Source organism: Podarcis liolepis, assembly GCF_965112155.1.
Source record: "Podarcis liolepis genome assembly, chromosome: 6".
NCBI classification, from domain to species: domain Eukaryota; kingdom Metazoa; phylum Chordata; class Lepidosauria; order Squamata; family Lacertidae; genus Podarcis; species Podarcis liolepis.
Window position 1 is genome coordinate 10,043,045 of NC_139559.1, and position 13,212 is coordinate 10,056,256.

General features: G+C 44.8%; 1 protein-coding gene across 3 annotated transcripts in view; it reads right to left on the reverse strand.

Annotated features, from left to right (window-relative positions):
* SLCO4A1 (solute carrier organic anion transporter family member 4A1) overlaps nucleotides 1-13,212 on the reverse strand; it is a 70,190-nt gene that overhangs the window by 22,740 nt on the left and 34,238 nt on the right. For all 3 annotated transcript variants that reach the window (XR_014527159.1, XM_083507411.1, XM_083507412.1), the window contains exons 2-5: nucleotides 9,388-10,379; nucleotides 7,654-7,744; nucleotides 3,599-3,720; nucleotides 522-633 (exon numbers count right to left, since the gene is read on the reverse strand). Coding sequence is in view for 2 of the 3 variants with exons in the window: in XM_083507411.1 (XP_083363537.1) it covers nucleotides 522-633; nucleotides 3,599-3,720; nucleotides 7,654-7,744; nucleotides 9,388-10,207 (1,145 nt within the window). In the remaining variant the exon portion in view is untranslated. The remainder of the gene's footprint in view (nucleotides 1-521; nucleotides 634-3,598; nucleotides 3,721-7,653; nucleotides 7,745-9,387; nucleotides 10,380-13,212) is intronic.

The following is a 13,212-nucleotide window of genomic DNA, read 5'->3' on the forward strand; positions in this document are numbered from 1 at the left end:
TCATGAAAATGTATACCATAGTATTTTTGTACAATTTTTTCCCAATACCCAGATTTTTGTATGCAATATTGTCTAATGGACACATTTGTTTTGGTAAAGCAACATTCCGTAACATAACACATTTTTTGTATGTTATTTTCACGCATATATGCATTTTTATTCATACTTTATTCTAATATATTCGCATTCTTGCTCAAATTACTTAAGCGGAGAACAGTACTGAAAAAGATTCTGAGAAGTGCGAATTTTGAAGGATGGTGTCAGTTTTGTTATGGAAAGTGCAAATTAGGAAGATTCACCTTTAATTGTGAAGTGAATCAAATTTATTCCCCAATCTGTAACATCCATTTCCTGTGCCACAATGTGGCAGAACATTAACTTGTTTGTGGTTGAAGATCCAGGGGGAAGGAGCAAGACTGTTGCAGAGTTTAAAGACAGTTAAGAAATAAATTGTTAAGAAAACACTCCCTCCCCCAACAAAATACACAGTTATCTGAACGACAGGTACAAGAAGTTCTCACCGTGGCAGGTCTTTAACCGTCTTCCCAAAGTCAGGATCTGAGGCTGTTTTATGGCTGCCGTCTTTCAGCTGATGGGCCTCTGAAACTCTCATGACTATGTAGCGCTGAGAACCTGAAAACATACAAAATTCAGTGTGCACCTTGCAGCTGGGGGATTTGGCCAGCCTGGGGGCTCGTCCCAATTCAGAAACGTCCTCCATGCAGTGTTCAAATGGCTGGGGGTTGTAGAGAGTGCCCTTTCCAAATATCAACCTGCTTGCCAGTTCTAACCTCTGATCTCCGTGCCTTTTGAGCCTGTGTAGTGTCATTGGCTAGAATATGCATCTGGGACAGGGGAGAACAGCGTTCAAATCCACACTTGCCCATGAATATCACTGAGAGGCCATGGGCTAGTCACTATCTCTCAGTGTTGCCTACCTCACAGTCAGGGAAGGGTCTCCTATGGAAATAATGAAGTTTAAGCTTCAGGGCTGCAGAAGCAATTTTAGTTCACATTGCTTAAAATTCTGGGGTCTAGCAGACCCAATTTGAGTGGCACGACCCGAATTCATTTTTTTGTTGTTGCATATATTTCCACAATCCCATACCCTCCAAGATTTCTCTGATGAAAATAAGGACTTCCTATTCCATAATAATAATAATTTTATTATTTATACCCCACCCATCTGATTGGGTTGCCCCAGCCACTCTGGGTAGCTTCCAACATATACAAAAACATAAGAAAACATTGAACTTTTTTAGAAAAAAACAAACCTTCCCTATATAGGGCTGCCTTCAGATGCCTTCTAAAAGTTGTATAGTTACTTATCTCCTTGGCTTGGGGGTCACATAACTCCATACCCTCCAAGATTTCTCTGATGGAAATAGAGATGTCCTACCATACCCTCCAACATTTTTCTGATGAAAGGAAGGACATCCTAAGGCAAAGCGGGACATTATGGGATCAGATCAGAAACCGGGATGCCTTCTGTGAATCTGGAATTGTCCCTGGAAAATAGGGACCGTTGGAGGGTCTGCAATCTCAAAGTTTGAAAGTCAGTAGCACAGATGTTGTAAAGGTGTGCTGATCTGTCATGGAACAACCCCACTGAAGCAGGTAACAGTGGTTACCCAGACCTCATTGTTGGTTGTTAAGAGGCCCCCGTGACACTTCAAGCTTTGGGGCCACAAAAATGTAGGTCCACCACTGCTCACAGGATAGGATTGGGCCACAAGTCATCAGCTATCTATGATGGCCCAACAGAGACCCAATCAATGTCCTGGTTTTGCTGCCTGCACAGGCGTGCCACCAACTCATGGAAGGCCACAGGCTTTTCCCCTTACACCAACCAGCAGTGGCAAAGGCTCTCTAGACAAAAGTATTTCCTAGCTCTGCTGGCGAATGTCAGGAACTGAACCCTGGGACCCTTTTACATGCAAATCATGTGCTCAGCAGCAAGATACCAACCCTCCCGTGTAGAGTTCAGTGCATGAAACATTACCCGCAACTCCAACAGACCAAGAGAAGGTCAATTGACACATCAGAAGGAGGTGAGCAGGGGGGAAATGGCATAAAAGGCAGCAGCAGGCCTGATCCAGAGGCTGAGCGGAGAATTTCAGTGCCTTGTCTGCTCTGAGCTTGGCTATCCAAAAGTATCGCACAATGAAAAGGGAGGGTGAGGGAATCTTAGGACACCATGTGTGTGTCATCAAGCAAGTTGCAAAAAGCTCGTCAGCTTGTTTCAAAGTGATTTGGGACAAGGCCTGAGAGGGGAAGGAAGGCAACTGAGCAAAAGAGACGCCGGAGGAGGAAGATGCGGGGGAGAGAATTTGCATTGCTTTCATTTCTCCCCCTCCACAGGCAAATATGCACAGCGTGACCGAGGTTCAAATGATAACACACAGGGCATAACAATGGCAGATTAACAAAGGCACGCTGTTCTGCAAATTCTGTTTCCTTTCCCTATTCGTCTCCCAGGGCTCCAGGATTCAGTCGGTCCGCTGCCAGCTAGCTGGTACATCCGTGCTAGGCCATGGTTTGGTGGAGCATAACGTACAAACAAGACCACTGGTTATTTTGTATTTTGATTAACAGAATGGTAAGCAGAATGAACTATTTCTCAAGCCTTACCATTTGTTATGCTGCCTATCTCTATTGTCCAGCCACATGCTACAAGAGAATCTGACCACATTCTTAAGAACATCATGGAAAACTGCCTTATTCTGGGCCACTTTTTTGTCCATGAAGTTCAGCGTTGCCTACACTGGCTCTCTAAAGTTTCAGGCTGGGGACTTTCCCAGCCCTACCTGGAGATGGCATGGAACTGAACCTGGGGTTTTCTGCATGCAAAGCAGGTGCACCAATGCTATGCTATGGCCTCTCCTGCTCCTTATCAGGACAGGAGGGGTACAGTATTAGTATCCCTGCCACTTGGCAGCCCTCCACTCTCTTGAGAAGGGCAAGGACTGCTGTGCTGCAAAATGAGTTTAGTTGGGACACTCTTGGAAACAATATATAATGAGTTAAGGAAAATGCTGAAATATAGCTTTGTAAAGAAACCAGAGACCTTTTTACTAGGGATAACCAGAAAGGAAATAAATAGGAGGGACTTTAAACTCTTCCAGTACGCAACAACTGCAGCGAGAACGCTGATAGCTCAAAGGTGGAAACAAGAACAAGTACCGACTCTGGACGAATGGAGAAGTAAATTAACAGACTATGCGGAACTGGACAAATTAACGGGAAAAATCAGACTTCAAAGAGATCATAAGTTTTTGGAGGGCTGGGGAAAATTTAGAGAGTATTTGAAAACTGTATGTGAGGAGAATACAACGCTAGTGTGTTTTAAAGAAGCTTTGTGAAAACTAAGGAATATCGCAAGAATGTAAACAAGGATACAATTTTTTTTATTTAAAGGCAATATTATAATTAAGAAATGTGTAAATAGGAGAATAACTTTGGACGATTGTCAGAGGAGTTGAGGGAGGTTCAACAAACTAAAATATGTGATGTGGAAAATTGAATGACTGAAGATTTTATGGAAAATTAAATAAAAAAACATTATTAAAAAAAAATAGTTGGGACACTCTTGACCTACCTGGCAGGCGATGAGGGTACCCCAAGATGGGGATCGAGATCAAAAGGGATCCAGCCCCTGCACCCAGGAATCCAATCCACCAAGCTCCAACCCACAGAGTGTTGTCCGGTGTAAGATCAATTCTGCAGGTAAAGGGCAGAGGAGGAAGGTTACTCGTTTATGAAAATTCTCTCCCCGTATTCTGACAAACTGACGTCAGCCAAGAACAAGCCAGGGATGGTCTAGACAAAAAGCTTATGACGATGTCACAGTGCCCCTACTTCCCAGACTGGTGGAGACTTTTGGAGGTGAGGGAAGCATTTTGCAATGATTAAAAATGTACCTGAATTCCACTTGAGTTGGAATTTAGCAGGCTGGGCTCACTTCAAGGCTCAAAGGCCCACTCTGGGATTCAAGATTAATAGATTGCAGGCTCAACTGCTTAAATTAATGTAAGATGAAAGTTTCTACGCAAGATCAAAATACCAAAACAGAGCGAGTGAGCAGAGTTTTTAATATCTGCCAATAGCTTTAGCAAAATTATCAGCACAGGTCAAACGGCCTCCCTTTCTTTTTAACCAAAATTATCTGTGCATTTGGAATATGCCCTTAATTCATAGGACCACTTAATTGCTTATTGCTGCAGTAATCACTCCGTGAGCAGTGCTTTGGCCAGAGATAAAAGCGCTCCTGAAAAATAGCAAGGTATTATCCTTCTGCCTTCCCAAAGGTTCCCTTGACCCCAGAGAGAACCCTTAAATCACCCTTATGTTGAACATAATTCTTTTGAATGGGACTTCCTTGTAGAAACAACCATGAACAGATAAACCTTCCAAAAGGAACCGTTTGGTAATGATGATGATGATAATAATAATAATAATAATAATAATAATAATAATAATAATAATAATAAATTTATTTATATCCCGCCCTCCCCAGCCGAAGCCGGGCTCAGGGCGGCTAACAACAATCAAATAATACAACATTCTAAAATCATTTCATTAAAATTAATTCAACTCAAATTGATGGCAACCATTAGACTAAAGTTCTGTGAAGATTGCCAAAGGAGGGAGTCAGGCTGTGCCCAGACCAAAGGCCTGGTGGAACAGCTGTGTCTTGCAGGCCCTGTGGAAAGATGTCAAGTCCTGCAGAGCCCTAGTCTCTTGTGACAGAGCGTTCCACCAGATTGGAGCCACAGCCGAAAAAGCCCTGGCTCTAGTTGAGGCCAGCCTAACCTCTCTGTGGCCTGGGACCTTCAGGATGTTTTTGTTTGAAGACCATAAGTTCCTCTGTGGGACATACGAGGAGAGTCAGTCCCGTAGGTCCTAGGGTCCTAGGCCGTATAGGGCTTTAAAGGTTAAAACCAGCACCTTAAACCTGATCCTGTACCCCACCGGGAGCCAGTGCAGCTGGTATAGAACCGGGTGAATGTGATCTCGCAGCAAGGACCCCGTAAGGAGTCTTGCCATGGCATTCTGCACCCGCTGGAGTTTCTGGGTCAGTCTCAAGGGCAGCCCCACGTAGAGCAAGTTACAATAATCCAGTCTGGAGGTGACCGTCGCATGGATCACAGTGGCTAGGTCAGGGCGAGAGAGGTAAGGAGCCAACTGCTTAGCTTGGTGGAGATGAAAAAATGTCGCCTTTGTTGTAGCTGCAATCTGCTCCTCCATGGAAAGGGAGGCGTCGAAGATTACACCCAAACTCTTAACGGACGGTGCTGGCACTAATTGCACCCCTGCAAGAGATGGGAATTGCCCCCCAAACCCATATCGTCCCTTCCCAGCCAAAGGACCTCTGTCTTCGAAGGATTTAACTTCAACCGGCTCCCACGTAACCATCCAGCCACAGCTTCCAAACATGTGATCAGTGTATCTGGGGCCGAGTCAGGATGGCCATCCATCAACAGATAGAGTTGGGTGTCATCAGCATACTGATGGCAACCCAGCCCAAAACTCCAGACAAGCTGGGTGAGGGGGCGCATAAAGATGTTGAAAAGCATCGGGGAGAGTATCGCACCCTGAGGCACTCCACACACCAAGGAGTGGCACGATGACAATTCCCCCCCAAGCGCCACCCTCTGTCCCCAACCAGAGAGAAACAAGCGCAGCCATTGAAGGACTGTGCCCTGGATCCCCACGTTGGCAAGGCGGTGGTCCAGGACTTTGTGATCGACCATGACGAAGGCTGCTGACAGATCTAGAAGAATCAGCAGCCCTGACCTGCCTTGATCCAGCTACCTGCGGAGATCATCTGTTAGGGCGACCAGAGGCGTCTCGGTCCCATGACCAGCGCGGAAGCTGGACTGGAATGGATCCAGAGCCGATTAGACCATTATCTAGACCATTATCGTCTAATGTTATGGTTGGTGGCTGTCCAGGGCATGGGCAGAAGTTTTTCCCTCCCAGCCCTACCAGCGGGAAATCACATGTGACCTTCCACATTCAAGTCATCTGTTCTGCCATGCAAATATGGCCTCATCTTTAGCATCTAGTACCACAGTTGTACTGTAATCGTTAGGATGCCATAGTACCTGGAGTGTACCTGAATTGTGATGTTTTTGATCCTGGTTTACCTGATTATCCTGATGTCTCTCCAGCCGTGATGTTCTCCTGTTCTGCCACCTGGCTTACCCAATGCTCTGGATTCCTTTTTATCCCCAACTTCTAGTTACTGGTTCTAGGGTGCTGTCTCCAGCCCTGCCTGGTCCAAAGACTGAACCTGAGACTTTATACATGGAATATAATAAGAGTATCAGGAGAACCTTGCTGCATCAAGCCAAAGACCCATCTAATCCAGCACTCTGTTGTCACATTGGTCAGCCAGAAGCCTCTGGGAAGCAACAACACCTTCTCCCTACTTGTGATTCTCAGCAACTAGGATTCAGAGGCATGTTGTCCCCAACAGTGGAGACAGAACTTAGCCAGCAGGACTGGTAGCCATTGATAACTTCATCCTCTTTTGAAAGCCCTATACAGCCTAGGACCTTCATACCTACGGGACCGCCTCTCCTGGTATGTCCCACAGAGGACCTTATGGTCTTCAAACAAAAACATGTTGGAGTTCCTGGGCCACAGGGAGGTTAGGCTGGCCTTAACCAGAGCCAGGGTTTTTTTCGGCTGTGACCCCGATCTGGTGGAACGCTCTGTCACAAGAGACCAGGGCCCTGCGGGACTTGACACCTTTCCGCAGGGCCTGCAAGACGGAGCTGTTCCACCAGGCCTTTGGCCAAGGCACAGTCTGATTATCCTTTGGCAATCCTCATAGAACTCTAGCCCAATGGTTGCCATTAATTTGATTCCGAATTGATTTTAGTATGAATTGATTTTAGAATGTACTTCAATTAATTGATTGTGATTTTATGTAAACTGTGTTACTTTTACTGTTGTTAGCCGCTCTGAGCCCGGCTTTGGCTGGGGAGGGCGGGATATAAATAAGAATTTGTTTGTTTGTTTGTTTGTTTGTTTGTTTGTTTAAAGCTATGCATGCTTCAATATGGTCCAAGTCATCAGAAGTGAATGGGCTAAAATTCTGAATGAATGTCGTTGGAGCTTCGTGTGACTGATGATAGAGGCCTTCACCGTTCTTATGCACTTGCAGCGAGAAGCTAATATTTAATTAATAAAATAAATAAAATCAGCAGTTGAGGAAGAGCACAGCCATCGCCGCTATGGGGCTATCATCTACTGGGGCTAGGAAGTTGCAGCCAATTGAAGCTGATCATAGAATTGGAAGGTTCGAAATGATCACGAGGGTTATCTAGTCCAACCCCTTGCAGTGCAGGAAACTTTTGCCAAATGTGGGCTCAAACCCATGACTCTGAGATTAAGAATCTCATGATCTATCAGCTGAGCTAAGATGCAGGACAGGACTTGCATGATACTTGGACTTACGTATAATGTGTGAAGTGATTTTCTGAAAATGCTGGAGTTGAGCTACATTTCATGTTTGAAGCCTGTTTTTGAGTTCAGCAGGATGAGAGCAGATCACCTGTGTCTTTACTTTTAAAAGAACAAAAAACCTAGGTAAAAGGTTTAACAAGAATTTGCTGTGTCCAAGATAAAGAATGCTAAACTTACTGTCTTCCGATTTCGGTGTAAATGTTCAGAAAGATCCCTCCAACCAGATAGCCAGCTGCAGGACCCAATATGGCAGCAGTGTAGAAAATAGCTGAAAAAGAAAGATGTCAAGAGAGACACTTGAAAAAGTTCAAAGTTCAAAAAGTCAGTTCTGAATTCTAAAGTTTTGCTGAAGTTCAGATTTTTTTTTGGAGGGGGGAGGGAATTCATTGCAGATGTACCATCAGTTTCTCCAAGTTCCCAACATTCTCTCGCTATCACTGGGGAACAGATGTTCGTTCGCCCACATTAGTACTGCAAAGGGAAAGCTTAAGTGCTGTTCACTTATTAATTTTTGCCAGAGATGGAGGAGAAATTTGATTCAGACTGCATTTAAAGGCGAATCTGTGTAATTCGCACTCTCTGAAACAGTATGAGAAATGAAACACAGCCATCCTTTGAAATTCAGACTGCTCCAACTTTGGCAGTTCTCCAACCAAGCAATGTATCCAAAAATGCATATCCTGTGTTAAAATGTGAAAAATCACATAAAAATGTATTGTTTCAGAGGGAAATGCGAAAATTGCATACAGAGACGCACGTTTGGAGAATTTTGCACTCAAATGCTGATGAATTCTCATGAAGCCTTGCTTTTTTAAAAATAAAATAAAATTGCAAACAGAAATTGAAATGTGGAGAACTGAATTTAAGACTTAATAATCCTCTGTGCAAATTGCACTGAGATGGTGGCTTAGAAGGCAATTATAAAATTAATGGTAGTATTAGTAGTAGAAATAATAATAGGACTGCAATTAATTCACTGTGCCTGAATAAATCTTAGGGCTTACCCCTTCTGTAGATGACAAGAGGAGGGATGTTTCTTGATTCCATTTTGTGGCTGATGAATGATACGCAGGCAGTCGCAGAGGGAGAACTCATTAACTCCTTTGCATTGCACAGCTCTTCAGCACTCAAGCTGGCTAATTGCTACACCTGTGACTAATGCTTCCTTTTGTGTGTACTATAATTCATTGAGATGGGGCGGGGAAGAGCATTGTGTGACAATGCTGCAAGGATCAGGCTTGCCTTGTGGAGCTAAGGATGTAGTCTGCTAGACAGCTGGTGCTCTTGCACAAGGAGGCAATATAAGGATAAATAATAACTAATATCTTATCCTACCCTCCAAATCTATCCAATGGGGCAGGTGTATGGGAAGGAGAAAGCAACACCAACATGCCCTCCATGACAGAGGAGGGCTGTACTGAGGAGGAATGGTGGGAGCCTCCCCCTTCCCCTGCTCCTGAATCTTCCCAGGAGCAGGAGGACAGTATAGATTTGGAACAGTGGTTTGCAGAGGGGCACAGTTTCAGAAGGCAGTAGCTGGGAAATACTGGATGGGGAACAGCTAGGAGATGAAACACTGGGAGAGAGAGGGTTAACAGATCCACTGTCTCTGGAAAGCATTCATCTGCTCTCCTCAAGGTCAAGAAGAGCTGAGAAAGTGGCAGAAAAGAAAGGACACAAATCACAGAGGGGACAAGCTCAGATTACAAGACGCAGCAGTGACATGGATTCATAGGGACGTAAAAGGGTGGGATTCTTAATTGGGAGCACTGCACTTTCTTGGAGATGGGTTCTTTGTTCTCTGGCTGTGATTATTAAAGTTTCTAACTGGTAAGAAGACTCCTTTCCCTTTGTTCTGCTTATCTACTGGCACGGAGGGAGGAAGCTGATTCCCTGAAGCCTGACACTTACCGATATACACGGGGGAATAGTTGGACTTGACATTTTCATCCAAATAGGTCACTCCAAGAGTGTATAATGGCGTTGCTCCAATCCCGTGAAGGAACTGTCCGAGCATGAAGACAAACCGGTAACTGGAGAGGCTGGAGACGCTTTCTGCGCACCCCACGCTCTGATTGGAGGAGCACATGCCAATCTCCTCCGAGAAATGTACTTCGTATTGGCTGGTGGTGAACTGAGGCAGCGCAAAGATGACCGACCCAATGCCCATGATCAACACCCCCCACCCCAGCCACCGCGGTTTGTGCCCATTCCCCCCAAAGTAACTGACAAACGTCAAGCAGACACAGGCAGCGATGTCGTAAGAGCTGGCAATCAGCCCGCTCTCGTAGCTCCGGAGATCAAACCGCCGCTCTATGGAGGTGATGACTGTATTAATGAAGCCGTTCACGGTCATCCCCTGAAGGAAAGAAGCCACGCAGAGGAAGAACAAGACCCCCTTGGGTGTGTTGAAGAACTGTAAACAACTCGGCGTGAAGGCTCCCCATCCGCAAACCAGCACTTCCCCTTCTGAGGAGACGTATTTAATGCCTTTGCTGAACTGGCTCTTGTTTTCGGGTCCCTCGTCACAGAGGGGTTTAATGCAGGAGTCTGAAGGGCTGTTTGCGCTGGAGTATAAAGTGCCATTGCTCTCAGAAGTGTTGCAAGATTCCTTGGGACTGGTCGTATCAAAAGTAAGGCTGTTCTCCACTGGGTTGGACGGGCTGGAGAAAATGAGTTTCTGGGTAAAGTTGAAGCCATTTTCTCCTGCCAAGTTGTGAGGCATTGCCATGAAAGAGGAGCCAAGAGGTGTGTTGTGCTTTTTTCTGTTTTTTCTCCCTTCCCCAGGCTGGCTTGTGTTCTTCTAACAGTGGGTGGAGGTCTCGGCTTTCAGAAGGGGAGAATTGGCAATAAGTGCACCGACAGGTATAAAGGCAGTGCGGAGACCCTGAAACAGCTTCATTCTGGAAAGAGATAATCAGATGGAATGAAGAGGTGCACTTTTTATTTTATTTATTTTATCCTGGTTTTCCTCCATGAAGCAACACTCCCAACCATGCATTTTATCTTTTTTAAAAATAATAAGAAGAATTAGTAAATTACGATATATTGAAAGTTACAGATAGGTAGCCGTGTTGGTCTGCCATAGTCAAAATAAAAAAAAATCCTTCCAGTAGCACCTTAAAGACCAACTAAGTTAGTTCTTGGTATGAGCTTTCGTGTGCATGCACACTTCTTCAGATACACTGAAACAGAAGTTGCCAGATCCTTCTATATATGTCCTTCTACAACCATATGTCAGGAGTGCTCTGATGGTGTTTCCTGCTTGGCAGGGGGTTGGACTCGATGGCCCTTGTGGTCTTTTCCAACTCTATGATTCTATGATATAGTGAGAAGGTGTGGAGGGGTATTACTCCGAAGGGTGGTGGGAATGGGAGATTGGCAGATAGCTGAGATGAGCCTGTTGACGACTCTTAACGACTGTAATAGGTCGTTAAGGATCTGGCAACTTCTGTTTCAGTGTATCTGAAGAAGTGTGCATGCACACGAAAGCTCATACCAAGAACTAACTTAGTTGGTCTTTAAGGTGCTACTGGAAGGATTTTTTTTATTTTGATATATTGAAAGAAACACATACAATATACAGTGGTGCCTCGCAAGACGAAATTAATCCGTTCCGCGAGTCTCTTCGTCTAGCGGTTTTTTTGTCTTGTGAAGCAACCCTATTAGCGGCTTAGCGGATTAGCGCTATTAGCGGTTTAGCGGCTATTAAAGGCTTAGCGGCTATTAAAGGCTTAGCGGATTAGCGGCTAAAAGGCTATTAGCGGCTTAGCGGCTTAGAAAAAGGGGGGAAAGCGGGGGGGAAATCGGAACACTCGCAAGACGTTTTCGTCTTGCAAAGCAAGCCCATAGGGAAAATCGTCTTGCGAAGCAGCTCAGAAACGGAAAACCCTTTCGTCTAGCGGGTTTTCCGTCTTGCGAGGCACCACTGTACAGTAAAAGTAATAAGCGTAACCAATACAAATGCATGTATAAATAGAAATATTATAGAATTTAAATGTAGACACAATGGGGAGGAAAACCTAAAACCAACTGAGAATCTTTACACAGTATGTGACTGTCCCAAGGTCACCTAGTGAGTGACCACCAACTTGGATCACTGTAAAAAAAAGAGTTACACAAATTCATAGAGGATAAGGCTGACAATGCCTACTAGCTATGTTGGCTATGCCCTGCCTCCTGGCTATATGCCTCTGAATGCCAGTTGCAGGAAACCATTGGGGTTGTGCTGAGGTTCTGATCGTTGGCTTCCCATGGACATCTGGTCAGCTATTGTGATTTTGTTGAGATTCGTGCATTGCAGAGGGTTGGACCATGTGACTCGTGGGGTCTCTTCCAAATCTACAATTATGTGATTCTATGTGCTTCTCGCAGGTAAGGCCATGGTGTGGTTGCACTTTTAGCCCCATACATTGCACCCACTTCCTGCAACAACAAATCTAACCAATCCAACTCAATGGTGCAACACTGGAAAGTGTCAATCACTTTTCCTACCTGGGCAGTTATCTTTCCACAAGGGCCGACATTGATGCCAAAATCCAGCATCGCTTGAGCGCTGCGAGTGCAGCTTTCTCCCTATTGAAGTGCAGGGTGTTTGAGGACCAGGAAATTCACCGGGAAAATGCTTCTTTACAAAACTATTGTACTACCAACCTTACTGTATGCTTGTGAAACATGGACCACTTAAAACCCCATCTCCAACTCCTCAAAAGATTCCATCAACGGTGTCTCCAAAATAATTTAAACACGACTTGGGAAGACAGGCGAACTAATGCCAGTGTACTGGAAGAAGCAAAGATCACCAGTGTCAAAGCAATGATTCTTCAACATCAACATCGTTGGACTGGTCATGTTGTGCAGATGCCTGATTATCGTCTTCCAAAGCAACTACTCTATTCCGAACTTAAAAATGGAAAGCATAGCACTGGTGGTCATTGAAAGAGGTTTAAAGACTCTCTCAAGGCAAATCTTTAAAAATGTAGTATAAACACTGACAACTGGGAAATACTGGCCTGTGAGCACTCCAGTTGGAGAACAGCCTTCACCAAAGGTGTCATGGGCTTTGAAGACACTTGAACTCAGGACGAAAAGAAGAAACATGCTAAGAGGAATGCACACTTGGCATCCCTTACTATGAACAACTCCTGCCCAGAAACCTATGTCCCCACTGTGGAAGGACGTGTGGATCTAGAATTGGCCTCCACAGTCACTCATGGACTAAGACCGTGTTCATGGAAGACAATCTTACTCAGCTACAAGTGATCGTCAAAGAAGAAGAAGCACTTTTAGCACTTTTTTAGCCACTTTCTGCAACAGCTGGGCACTGCACATGGTTTCTATGCAGACCATGGATGTTCTCACTGTGTGGAGCTCCTACACATGAGTAGGATCTGATCCACTAGGATTTCCTTATAGTCAACTGTGCACAGCACATGGTTGTGGTAGGAAGCAGATAGGATGTCACACATTACCGGCTGATGAAAAGTAGGGCTGTTATGCAACTAGTTCATATTTAGGATCATTTCATTAAGGATGTTTCTCTATTTCTCCTTTGAAATAGGTCGAGTTAATCCTATGGGGACACTTGTAATACAAGGACACTATCAGGAGAAGCAATACTTCCCCCGCAAAAAGGATAAGGATGAAAGAAACTTGGGGGTGGGGGGTGGGAGAGAGAAAACAACATTTTAGAAGAGAAGCCCAGATGGAATTCATGCATTCCATGGATATGTTATT